The sequence below is a fragment of the Chinchilla lanigera genome, unplaced genomic scaffold (genome assembly GCF_000276665.1).
Source record: "Chinchilla lanigera isolate Chin_1 unplaced genomic scaffold, ChiLan1.0 scaffold00046, whole genome shotgun sequence".
Taxonomy (NCBI): domain Eukaryota; kingdom Metazoa; phylum Chordata; class Mammalia; order Rodentia; family Chinchillidae; genus Chinchilla; species Chinchilla lanigera.
In genome coordinates, this window is record NW_004955447.1 from 15,089,560 (window position 1) to 15,103,400 (window position 13,841).

The 13,841-nt window shown below is 40.1% G+C and overlaps 1 protein-coding gene across 8 annotated transcripts in view; it reads right to left on the bottom strand.

Moving 5' to 3' along the window:
• The window catches only part of Exoc1 (exocyst complex component 1), a 51,542-nt gene extending 40,473 nt beyond the window's left edge, over nt 1-11,069 (bottom strand). For 3 of the 8 annotated variants that reach the window (XM_013518550.1, XM_005392877.2, XM_005392876.2), the window contains exons 1-3: nt 10,929-11,068; nt 6,009-6,142; nt 2,544-2,674 (exon numbers count right to left, since the gene is read on the bottom strand). In XM_013518550.1, the coding sequence (XP_013374004.1) occupies nt 2,544-2,674; nt 6,009-6,132 (255 nt within the window). In that variant the 5' untranslated portion in view covers nt 6,133-6,142; nt 10,929-11,068. Of the gene's footprint in view, nt 1-2,543; nt 2,675-6,008; nt 6,143-10,369; nt 10,470-10,928 lie in introns of those variants that run through there. The other 5 variants (XM_005392879.2, XM_005392880.2, XM_013518548.1 and 2 more) reach the window with 4 other exon arrangements.
• Between the last annotated feature and the right edge of the window lie 2,772 nt (nt 11,070-13,841).

Sequence of the window (13,841 nt, forward strand, 5' to 3'; positions counted from 1 at the left end):
GGAATGAATCTTCTAATAATATATGATTAAAAAAGCACAATCCATACTCTAGTGCTCTTCTCAAGAACAATGAGGTGAAAATCAGGGGGGTGCCCCTTTTTTATTTTGAAAAGACAGAACGATCACAGGTGTCTGAAAAGACACAGTGCTGGTAGACCTTAAAGTATTTTCAAGTGACAAAGGAGCTGAACCAATTTGAGAGAATTAAAATTACTCCCTGTCCCAGCAGTAATTCTATGATGAACTAATATTTCTTCCTTGACTAGAATTAATCATTACATGAAAAATGAAAACATATGAATGTATTTTTTCTTCACTTTCAAGAAATTAAAAAATACACTCAAAGTCCTCTAAGGGTAGAAAGATAATATATACATGTTCTACAAGACAGAGGAATAATCTATTCCACTTATTTAAACCACTGTTTAGGGGGAACAAAATGTGAGTACAGAGACCTTAAAAGCAAGCAAAGTTATTTGAGCCTTTTACTTTAGAAGTATTTGTAAAAGATGTAGTTTAGGGATCAGGAGTTGACCTTTGCTATAAGCACCATATAACAGTACCATGTAACTACTAATAATTAGTTCAACTTATAGCTTAATAAACAGAATTAAGTATCAAAAAATTAAAAGCTTGCATTTATAATGAAAAGGTATTTACATAATTACTTATAAAAAAGTTTGGGACTACTGGCAGCTAACATGAAACCTGACGGGAAATGACCTCTTCTCTGGGAATACTTCCCATACTGCCATAAAGCAGCTGAGTGCTCTAGTGGCAGCATCCACACAATCAATGTGTGATACCAAATGGCTAATGTCGAGTTACGTATAAAAATTTTATGTTTTATATCCATATATAGCGTACACACAACAAGGTGCCTACATAAAGTGAAAAAAATCCATTAAGCAAATCAGCGGAGGCGTCAGCTCTGAGAGAGCATTCAAATAAGTGCTCGGCAGGGAATTATGTGCATCAACAGGACCACGAAGTGGAGGAGGAGAAGCAGCAGAGAGAAGAGGCTTCTTAATCAAGGTGCTTCCTAAGATGTGTGTCTTAGACAGAAGCCTGCCGCGGAAGTCCCCACTTGCTCTCTCCCCTGCACAAACAGAAGAACGCCCTGAAGTTCTACAAAGACTCCCTCTGCTCTTCTCTCCAACCTCCCCTAGCTCCTTCCTTCCCGGCACTTGTCCAGCTGTTTCCTCATTTTTCTGAAAACGGAGTGCTTCTTAGAGATAAAGCACAGGTGTAGTCTACCTAAAATACTTAAAGAAAAAAACAGCTTACTTCTGCATTTGGAAGAAATCTCAATCACACAGACAGGGCTTGCCCGAAATTGTTTTTGCTTTTCTTTTCCACACCTGACTCAACTATTTGTCATTTTGTTTGGCTTTTTGAACCTAAGAGACTTATACCAAGGTGGGAGTAAAACCAGAATTTTACTTTGCCTGATTGCTTTACAAATGTGTTATTTCTTTGTGCCTTTAAAATACTTGTACGAAACTTACAGAGTTAAGTGGAAGCACACTTGCAGTCACGTTAGTGTAAGCTCTGCTATCAGTCCATCGACAGCACAGGAGGGGGTGCAGAGTATTCCCTAATGGAACATGAGGGGCCTGTCCGGAGAGTAGGAGCTGAGGGCAGGCGCTGGGGGCACCTGTGTCAGTCAGAGAATTTCTACTGGATTTCTTTGAAAATAGGGTACTGCTATACAAACTCTTGAATTGCTAGGAATACAAGTGGTCGTTTAATATAATTTCTGCATTACTTCACTTTCTCAGCTTTCTTGTGTTGTTTTAGGGATAAGGTGTAAGATTTATAGTCTTATAAATGTTGTTATTTAAATCCTTAAAATAAGGTGTATATCCTTATACAGTATCACTTCCTTTACTTGAATCACAATCAACAAAGCCACGGGCTCAAAAGGCCACCTTGGTTGCTTCAGCTGATAACTCTATACTAACCCATGAGGACTAAGGAAGGCTCACTTTAGTTATGTTATTCATGTTTATGGGCAGGATTTTAGCAAAACAATGAGGATTAAAAAAAACTAAAATAATACAACATTTTCAAATGCATACTAATTTACAGATTCTATACATACAGAAATATACGTATTCAATATACATACACATTATTTTTCTCTAGTTTATGTAGCTTGTGCACAGGCAAAAATCAAAGCTTTTTTTGTCTTTTTGAGACAGGGTTTCACTATGCAGTTCAGGCTGGCCTTGAGCTCACTTTGTAGCCTAGGCTGGCCTCGAACTCCTAATGATCCTCCTGCCTCAGCCTCCTGAGTGCTAGGATTACAGGCATGTGCCAGCACGCCCAGCTTAAAATCAGAGCTTTAAAAAAAACAAAAACAATGAACTAAACATATACAGTACGTTAGAGTGGGGGTGAGGAGGTAGAAGGCTGAATAATACATTCTAGGCTAATTTCCAGTTAAGTTGGTAGACCAGCCTTCACAAAACAAGTTTAGATCACCTTAGAACACATAATACATTTTCTGAAGACAGGTCAAAGAACTAAGAAAAACATACTTTGATAGCATCTTTGGCATCTACCACAGCAAGGTCTCGAAGAGCCCAAGCAATCTGCCTTTTGTAGAAATCTCCTTTATCAGATTTCTTGACTTTGACCACTTTCACCTGCACAGGGCGTTCAGTTGTTACTGTTGAGGAAAACACAGACCTTCATTAGAAATATGATGCGCTCAACCACTTTTCTTTCACTCGTTACAAGAAAGTTTTCAGGTTCCCTAATATTGTGCCTAGAACACAATATTAAAACGTGTAATATTTTGTAACAAGTGGACTGAAAAATGCACAGAATTCTAAAGTAAGTTTTAGAATTAATTCAGTCTACCCAGACTACAGGGTAGAGGTAGATGTCTTAAGAAGAAAGCCTCAGGCCAGCTTCAGAGGAAGAGTACTAACTAAAATCTAAGGAATGGCTGATATGTAAAGGCAGAGAAGCCTGAAAGAATACAGTGTAATGCCATTTCAAAGAACAACAGTAAGCAGTTCAACCTAGACGGTACAAGCAATAAGGTGTCTGGAAATGAATTCACTGCAAAAGCAAAGAGTTCAGATCACAAAGGCCCCTTATCTGAAATTGTACAGGGTACTGTTTTAATTAGGAAAACAGTATGTTCTAATTTCTGGTTTAAAAAAATTACTTAGGCAACAAAAAGGAGAATCACTGGAATGAATGCTAATAATTTAGGAAGTGGTTTTTCCTAAAAATTTTCTTAAATACATAATATACCTAAATTGAGCCAAAAACAGAAAATATGCAAAGTTTATGACTACTGAAGTAGTACTTTATGACTACTGAAGTTCTTTGAAATTGTATCCTCCACTCCCAAAAAATGAGTTCACCAGATTTATTGACAGTTTTTGCCAAAATTTCAAGGAATGAGTAATTCCAAAGACACACAGCTATTTCCATATACACAGAACAAGGGAGGGAGGACTCCTCAATCTACTTTGTTTTATAACCTTGACTATAAAGCCAACTACAGCATGAAGAACATTATGACCATATGACTGTGAACACCAGTGCAAAATCTGAAAAACAAATACTCTACTTATAAACAAAGGGTACTTACAAAATACAATGCTTCACTTCATCAAATCCAAGATCTATTTGTTCACATTTAAAAATCTCTGGAATCAGAGTAAGCCTTAACAATTAATGCAGTATCATATCTTCTTTTAGTGGGATATAAAATAATAACCTATATCATAATCAATGGGATATGGCACATCATGACTGAGATAGGTTATTTCAAAAGGTCAAGAAAATTTGAAAAATCAAGTATAATTATTCACTACAAGACCAAACTAAAGCAGAAAATTATACAGTGATTACTAAATATATAATAGTTATTAATGAGAAGTATCTGATTAAATTGAATATCAACTCATGATTTCTAAAAAGGGTTAAGTGGAAATGTAGCTCAGTGCTAGAGTGCTGGTTCAACATGCAAAGGGCCCTGTGTTTGAAAAAATAAATAACGAAAAATAAATAGTATTAAAAGCCAGGAACAGAATAGAAGGAAACTACATTTCCTTAACACTGCAAAGGAGAGCTACAAAAACCCTACAGCAAACATCACACTTAAAGAAGAAATCATTTTTTTTGAGATCAAGACTATATTGATGGTTCTAATTAGTGGACCAAAGGAACAAAATAAGTGAAAAGTGAAAAACATAAAGACTACAAAGAAAGGAAGAAAGTTACCACTACTTTCAGATCTAACAATAAATTAACTAGAATTAATAAAGAAATTCAGCAAGATTCATATTCACATAAAAAACCAACCGTACATCAAATCTAATCAATAATTTTAAAAATACTAACCTTAATAAGGACGATTATTTGTAACACTAGAAAACTAAGAAAAATTAGGAATAAATCAACACATACATGCAAAGCCTTTAGAGAAAACTACGAAACTTAAAGTCATTTTAAAGGACGTAGGTAAACAAAGAACTACACTATGTGGTTATCAACATAAGAAAATGTAAGTTCTTTCCAAAGTGAACTATAAGTTCAAAATAATTCTAATCAAAATCCCAATAAACTCTGGAACTTGAGAAGTTGGTTCTAAAATTTAGATAAAGAGTAAGGAACAAATCAAAGTAAACCAAAACAAAAAGAAACAAAGAAAAAGGAAAAAATACCCAGAAAAAGAAAAAAATAAAACGCAGAAACAGTTTATACACATAAATGACAAATGTAGACATGGTGAATTACAAACTAAAACGCAGAAAGCAATACCGTAAACTCTTCCACCATTACAGGAGGGGAGTCTGTTGACTGGGTACAAGAGACCTGAGGAGGAGCTCTTAGGGAAGAGTCAAAAAGGAGAAGACACAGAAGTTCAGCTTCATTAAATTTACTTAGTTAAAACTGTAAACTTCATTAAAAGCCATCACAAAATGTGAAAGACAAGCCAAAAGCTGGGACACAAGCAACCAGTAAAGGATTAATATCAGATTACATAAAGAATTTGTACAAATCAGTGGAAAAAGAGCAAAAACTCAAGCGGATAAATTTCATAAACAAGGAAACTAAGTGGCTAATAAAGTCATGAAAAGATGCTTAATCTCATTATTAATTAGGAAAATGCAATTTAAAACCACAATAATAGTATAGAAATCCTATTTCATTCCCACCAGACTGGCAACAATTACTATTAATCCCAACTACTGATAGGATGTAGAGTCCAGAATATATATACTGCTGATGGGAATGAAAATTAGAATTACTTTTGCATATAATGTGCTATTAGGGCAGAAATGGTCATTTATATACCTATGATTCACCAATTCTCCATCTAAGTATCCTAAGTAAGTTCTTTCTTATGTGTACTAGGAGCTAAGAACAAGCACGTTCACAGAAGTGCTGTCTGAACAGGAAAACCTGGAAACAAACCATTGCTCACTGTTGGTAGAATGGGTGCATGAGCTGCAGTAGAGGGATATAGCAGAGTACAGCAGTGAATACAGTAGGTTGTGGCTGTACAAAAACAGAAATCTAATTTGTGAACATAACAATGACTGGAAATTCACAAAGAATATATGCACTATAATTGAATTTATATAAAGTTCAAAGACATGCAAAACTAAACAATATAGTGTTTGAAATTATAGGTATACAGGGCAATGTGATAAAGAAAAGCAGGGAAATAGCGAACCCAAGTCAGAAACCAGTTACCTTTTACCACAGGGGGAGGGAGACGGGCAAAGGAAGGGCGCAAAGGAGATCTTAAACGCCGAGGGTGAGCACCCTGCGCTCTCTGGATGACTGGTCTTTACGCCTCGTGTGTGTTACGGAACTTACTGTACAGCCACTCAACACTAAAAACAACTAAAAAATTAACTTGGTCCAACAATTTTCCCAATTATAGGGATAATGAGAGCATTTTTTTTTTAAAGGAAGAAATGTCCCTTATTGAGTAAAAGAACATCAAAAATACTTTCTCACTTAATACTCACCTGTGGCACACAAAAAACAGTTCTTTTTCTTTTTTCCTGCTTTGCAGACGTTCACAATGCTCAGCAGGCGCTCATCATTCGGCGTAAAAATGTCTCTTTGTAACGCATGCTTGATTGCTGTCATCTTTTCCTAGCTGAAAAAATAAAAAGTGTAGATACTGAGCTCATCTGCACAACCATGCCACCTTGTACTCTTGTAATTCAAAAAAGATCTACTGTTTGGTTAATCATGGGAAAAATGATTTCACACATTATACACCTGCACTGTAAAAATATAAAGCAATAAATTTGGAAATAAAATCTCAGTATCAGTGTGGATCAAATCTAAAACCTTTGGAAGTGCACATCAGTACAGTACTGCACATACACACAGATGATTTAAGGAAAAAAGTTTGAGATCCATACTCAATCTTTAGTTTCTTATATAAAACACACTTAAAACTCAACAATAAAAAGACAACCCAGTTAAAATGAAAAAAGATATGCATAGATATTTCTCCAAAAAAGATGTATAAATAGCCAACAAGTATGTGAAATGATGATCAACACGAACACTCACTAAGGAAATGCAAATAAAACCACTGTGAGATAAGTATTACTTTACACCCTCTAGGCTGCCTAGAAGCAAGAGAACAGATCATAAGAAGTGTTGCTGAAGATGTGGAGAAGGTAAAGCTCATGCATTGCTACTGGGATGGGAAAATGTAGCTGATCTGAAAAACATTCTGGCAGGTCTTCAAAAAGTGAAACCCAGAGTTAGCATATACTCTGGAAATTCCATTCCCAATAACACTTTAGAAGTCTTTACACAAAACCTTGTTCACATGTGTTGCCAACAATATGAGAATCATCTCTCAGTGTTTGCGGGTCTTGTTCCAGGACCCCCCAAAGATATCAAAATCCGAAGGTGCTAAAGTACCTTATCCGAACTGGCATAACATCTGCAAACAACCTTTGCACTTTAAATCATGTCTAGATTATTATACTAATAGAATGCAAATGCTATAGAAGTAGTCGTTATATTGTTTAGAGGATAATGTCAAGGAAAAAAATCTGTACATGTTCCGCACAAACACAATTTTTTCCTAAACATTTTTGACCTGTGATTGTCTGAATCTGTAGCTACAGACACATGGGCGTGAAAGGCCAACTATATTTACAATAGTTAGAAATGGTAAGAAACCAAAAGTCCATCAAGAAATAAGCACTTAAGCAAAATCTGGCATAGTCACAGAGAGGAATATTATTTGGCTGTAAAAAAGGAATAAAGTATCTACACATATAATGATGCAGGAATCTTGAAAACATTATGCTATATGAAGAAGCCAAACACAAAAGACTGCATACTATATGATTCCATTTATAAGAAATGTCCAGAGCTGGCTGTAGTGGTGTACCCCTTATAATCCTAGCACTCTGGGAGGCTGAGGCAGGAGGATCGCAAATTCAAGCCCAGCCTGGACAACTTCAGTCACTAGCAAGATCTTGGCTCAAAATAAAAAGGGCTGAGAGTACAGCTCAGTGCAAAGGCCCTTGGTTCAGGCCCAAGGACTACAAACAAATAAACAAACAAATATTTTTAAAAGGATTAGGAGTTGTCTGGGAGTGACTGTTAATGGTAAGAAGTGTGGAGTTTCTTTCCGGGCAATGAAAATGTCTTGAATGAGTGATGTCAAACTTACGAACACACTAAAAAGAACAGAAACCTACACTGAAAAAGGTCAGTTTTGTAAGAGAACTGCATCTCAAAGAAGCTGTTATAAAAAGAGGTTTCCACTTATCTTTTTCGTAACTATTTCAGCATCTTTTTTCAAACATGAACTTCGGCTAAATGTTTTTTTAGTGTTCCAATTTTTATCTTTCATATACATAATTGTGTGTATATATTATGATTTCCTGATACAAATGTGTATTATACACGGGAGCCTGCCTAAGCATTAATTTTTACCAATACTATTTCTCTCAACAGGAAAGGAAGAAATATAAGTTTTACATAAATTTTTTTGTACCAAGCATCGAACTCAGGACCTCGTGTTTGCCAGACACGCAAGATTCCACTGAGCTATATTCTTGGCCCTTACATAAATGTTTCACAATGCATTTTTATAGCACAATGACAGCTCTGTAAACTAGGTCTCCTTTCTAAGTTACACAATCTGTGAAACCTTCATTTCTACTCCAACTCCAAAAATCCCTCTTTCCACTTCCACCCTGCCGTCTTCCACCCCAGCTGTTCAAGCTTAACCTCTTTTCCAAAGGAGCCTGAGGCGATTCTCATTTCCCTACATCAGCACTCTCCCCTGCAGTGAGTTTTATCCTGTTTGTAGACCAGTTTATCCTGTTTCATCAATCTCCCTAAACCCCTTCACTTCTCTAGGGCTACAAATCACTTTAAAAAGTCTTTTATTTTGGTCTACATCTTGGACTCTGAGTAAGGACTTTAAAGACAATGACATATAATTAACTACTGTTATTCTCTTATTATCTTGTTATGACTTTTTTTGATAAAAAAGGTTTTAAAAAGTCCCACGTCCATACTCTGTGTGTGCATACAAACATCTAAGGCCAGCCCAAACTGGAATTTTCAGGCTGCTCAGCAATTTAAAGCACTGCCTTTGAAGATTCCTTTCCTCGAACCTCCTCGCATTTGCTGCAGATCCTTGTTGCCTGTTTCGGTCCTCCACTCTCCCGGCAGCCTCCTCCTCCCGCTCACTCTGTAGCAGCGATTCTCGCAGTAATGCAGAAATCAGAGATCAGAATTCTTTCCAGTTGCTTCCTTTTCCACCTCTGCATCTTCACCCATGCTCACCTCCGTTCTGCCTACTACAAAACTTCCCACGTAACTAAATCCTTCATATGTTCTAGGATCTAGACCCTGTTAAAACTCTGTGCCATCCTAGGCCTGAGTCACGCTGCAGTCTTGCCAGTTTACTATTCTACCTCTAGGGTTTTTCTCAATTTCCTTTGCTTAGAATTCTTTTCTCCCTGCAAATTCCAACTCATCCCTCAAGATCTGGCTAAAAGGTCTCACTTTCTCTGCAGCAGCCCCTTCCTCTACAATATCCTTTTCTACATCACTCTATTGTGATAACAGCACTTATGAGCTGTATTTTCTAACTAACTGCATTTCTCCCCCATTAAAAGTAGTTTGAGACAAGAACCACATCTTATTCATCCTCATATTCCTAGAACTGGGCCAAATAATGGACACATTTAACAAATACTCAGATTAACTAACATGATTACAATACATAATGTAACAGCTACAGCTCCGTAGGATTCCCTTCCCAACTTCCACACCGGACAGCTAACATCCACGTTCACAGTCTGTCATACTTCATTACCTCCTCCATTATCGACAGGAAATCCGCTAATACATTCTGGGATTACCCCTCATCCGCACGTAATTTCTTTTTCCACTCCCCACACACCAAGGTTCCTATCAACCTTACCCAACAGCCTCTGGTTATGTCTTTGTAAGTGTTCACAACCCTAAAAAAAAATCCTGAAATGTAATTTGCATCACACCACACCCCTGTTCCGCATTTTCCTAATGTTCTCAAGGCAAACCTTCCGCTCAAAGCACTTTGTTCATTTGGGGCCTTACATCTCCACGTAGGCACTTTTCCAAGCAGGAAATACGTCATCCCTACCCGAACCACGATTCCATTTCACGGTTTATACGAAGTTTATTCAATAAATACCTTAATCCACATTGATCTCACCTCTACATTTCTATAGCACTTAACACATTTACTAAACAGTTCCGCACCTGCTGTCTGGTTCACGAGCCCGGGAGCTGCTTAAAACAGAAAGAATTAGAAGGGTCAGAGATGTTCTATCATAATTTTGTGTTCACACTAGCTACGTAAGAAGCACCGCCTCATGTTATCTGAACTGAGCAGTAAAAAAAAAAACAAAACAAAACTGGTCAAATGAATAATAGTGGCCAACGTTTACCAACATCCCTCTTTGGTCGAATGCAACGACTAATGGCTGCAATCCTAGCATTCTGGGAGGCTGAGGCAGGAAGACTCCAAAGTTCAAGCCCAACTTGGGCTAAAAACAGAACAAAACAAAACAAAAAGAGACTGGAAATGCAGCTCAGCGCAAAGGCCCTGGGTTCAATCAGCGGTGGTGGTGCTGCGGTACTGGGTGCAAGGTCAGGGGTATGAGGACTGGACACACCTCATAGAAGAGTCAGGGAGAAAGCAAAGCAGTACGGGACCATTCATCATTTAGCAAATATTGCAGGGCTCTGAGTAGGTACCAGGCACTATTCCAGGTGGACGTTTGTCACGTCCATGGAAAGGCGAAGGCCCGCGCTTCAGTGGCATTAATTCTATGGGTCTAATAATTACCACTCCAGGATTGCCAGTGCAGGACTTTTCTGTATGTCGGTGTGACCGCAGGTCCCCTGAAGTCACTTTCCAGGTTTAAGAATCCACGTCTGAGCACCTCTGCGGGCAGCTGCCCAACACTACCCTCCGCACTGGTCCTCGCTTCCTTACACCCAACTGCGCCTTCACACCGCGTGACAGACAGCTGGTCACTGCGACTACCCGGGGGCAGCGAAACACACTCAAGGGACACAGAGCACCCTGCTGATGGACAAGGGGAAAGCACCGTCACGCCTCCTGGGACCGCGCCGAGGAGCGCGCGATTTGGGCGCCTGGGAACAAGTGAAATGTGGACCCGACGGGCGGAACGGAGCGGTAGAGGGGCGCGAAGGACTCCTTCCCGGCTTCATCTTCTCCGACACCCCAGGACGGAAGCGGGAGGGATGCTGCCACGCGCTCTGCACCTCCCGCAGACGGAGGAAGGGAAGGCGGGCTGCACCCGCGAGAGCGGGCAGCCTCGGACTCCGCGCCCGCCAGCCCGCCGCCACACGGGAGCGCGGAGCGGCGGCCGAAAGCTTACCGCAAGGCCGGACCGAGCCCGGCTGTGCCGAGACGCCACGGGGGCGGGGCGGCCACCGCCACTAGGACGGGCCCCTCAATTAAACGGTGAACGGGAAGCGACAATTTCCCCACCACTTCCCATATCCGGACACGTGACCACGCCACGCCGGAAGTTGACCCGGTGGAGGAGGAAGTAGAGGAGGCGGGGGAAGGGAGCAACCAATGGACGTGAGGGGGCGTGGCTTCACACCGGGCGTGAGGAGGCGGGAGGGGCGTGTGAAGGAGGGGCGTGTGAAGGATAGGCGCCGGAGGGGACTCCGTAGGGCGGAGACTGAACTGGAACCAGGGTCTGAGTTCAGTGCTCTGTTTTTTCCTTTTAACGGCTGAATTTATTCTGATATTGCAGAATTTATTGCAGATCGAATGCTCTCTTTTCTGTATATGTCAACCTCTGTTAATTCTGGATCCTCGCCATTTAAAACTTGGACAATTTCAATCAATTAAATCAGAATCTTTGGGGGTGGGACCTAGACATCAACACTTCCAGAATTTTCTCGGATTATTCTACTACGCAGCTAAGATCTGGAACCATGGCTGACGCGAACCTCCTGCTTGGCCATCATGAGGGTTTTTTTTTTTAAAAGACAATTTAGATTTTCTGAGTCCAGATCTACTGAATCAGAACCTACATTTTAACAAGATGGTGCTTAAATTTGGGAGGTATCAATGATTCCAAGGTGGCTGATTTCGAGGCAGGTGATTCGTGTATTCCACACAGGTACAGGGGTGATTCAGGCACGACCGCTACCCCAAAGTTCACAGTGTGACAGGACTAGGCAAGAGGAAAGCAAAAGAGGGAGTAGACAGTCCTCATGGATTCACTGAGACGGGGACAAGTGGGCTGTACAAGTACCTTTCACTTTCGTCTGAAGATAGAACGTGGAGAAAAAAATTCATAGACACAGTAGAGAACTGTTTGTTACTGAGATTAATATGCTCTAGTCGAGGTAATGGAATAATTTTCACTTTAATTGAATGACTTCCTTTTGAAAAGCAGGATCTATCTAGTCCTATCCTTACAAAGACTCCCTAGGCACTTTCTTCCTAGCCCCAGAATGCTTATTCTGGGCACTTACTATGACAGTTGCATGTATTTTTTGGTCCTACTGTGTATCTTTTGTTTACCTGTATTCTGTAGTCCTCCACAAAGTTGGAAAATGGATTGCATTTCAGAAGTCTAGGCTTTTCTCCTAAACTCTGGATTTGTGTATCCACACTTCCCTCTGACATTTCCATTTGATGACGTATACTTATGTGTCCAGAAATCTGTTTCTCCATTCTCTCATCCCTTCCTGAATTCTTTTGGAAGTAAACCTTATGTGCAGTGTCAATTTTACCCCAGGAAGCAAAAATGAGGAGAAATGAAACATGGAAGAGGGAGAAGCCATTGAAAGACCCTTCAGGATGGTGGCCAGCCACAATCTCCAGAAGGAATTAATATAAGTGAGTTAGTGGAATAAACTTCAATTCTCAGTGATGCACTGATGTTAAGACCATACTTGTATTAAATACTGTCTCCTCCACTGCCCATTCCCTCACCCTTGACTAGCATATCCGCTGACCTATGTTGTTTCTATGTTCTTTGCTCTGGTCGGTCTGTGGCTGCTATCAACTTATCCTTGGGTCAGAACCACTAAGATGAGCCCTAGTGAACTCCCTGGATTCCAGATATATTCCTTCCAGGTGGTGGTGTTGCAATGATCCTTTTACTCATCACGGTTGATTATTCAATTAGTATATAACTCCCTTCTTTGCAGGCTATTGCACTGCCACGAGAAGCCCAAAGCAACCAAGTGACAGAGTTTTAAGCTCAGTGAGTGCCATACAATGTATGCTGTGGAAGCACCCTCCCCTCAATCTCTGGGGAACCAATTATTGCACAGTGGAGAGGCAGGAAACAAATTCTACACGTGCATCATTGGAAGTGAGAAGACGGGCCAGTCCTGCTCCCGTTTGTGGGTATCTTGAGCTGTTGGGAGCACATTTTATTGGTTGGTTAAGTGTATTTATCATATGCTGTAGGACAACACCCCAATCCCAAGAAGGCGGCATGACAGAGCCTGTAATGGGAGATTCCACCACTTTACAAGGCTAGCTGCAGCTAAATGATGAGGAATGTGACACTATTTGTAACTATCAGTATATTCCATGGTCATGTGTATATTGTCACTTTGAAGGTGGGTTGGGAGAACTGCAAAATTGATTCCTTGGTTGAACTAATGATTACTGCTATCATTCTGATGATTGTGGATATTGGCAGAATCACGGTAGGCAACAAAGACAAATTTAGGAGACTATAAATATGTTTACTTCAGACCGTTTCTCTCTATATAAAGGAAATAGCAATGTGTGCTGCTCCAAGCCTTGCCAGCTGGAAAGAACCCTCTACAGGGAACTGTGCCTTAGAGCCATCTCTGAATGGGGCTAAAGTGCTGCAGAGTCCAGGGTTACCTACCACCAACATAATGTGCCAACCCATCTGTGAGCCAGACTCAGATGTTTTGTTTTATGTTAGGTAGTCATAAAAAATTCCCAAAGAGGCCAAACATTGAGTTTAGGAAGAGTTGTCAGTGTTGTAGAAATAAGTGCTGTGAGAGTCTGAACCACTCATTCACGTAATTTATTTGTGTCTTCTGAAACTGCTCAGACTCGATCCTATACTGCTATGGATTGCAGCTAAAGTGGCCCTCAAAAGTCTCACGTGTCCAGAGGTGAGGCTTGGAAGGTGATTGGATTATGGGAGTGATATGTTCACCAGTAGATTAACCCATTGATGAATTTATAGCTGAAGGTGCTCTTAGGAGGCGGTACCCAGTTTGAGGAGATAGATCACTGGAGCATGCCTTTGGAGGAGGTGTCTTTCTCCCTGGCT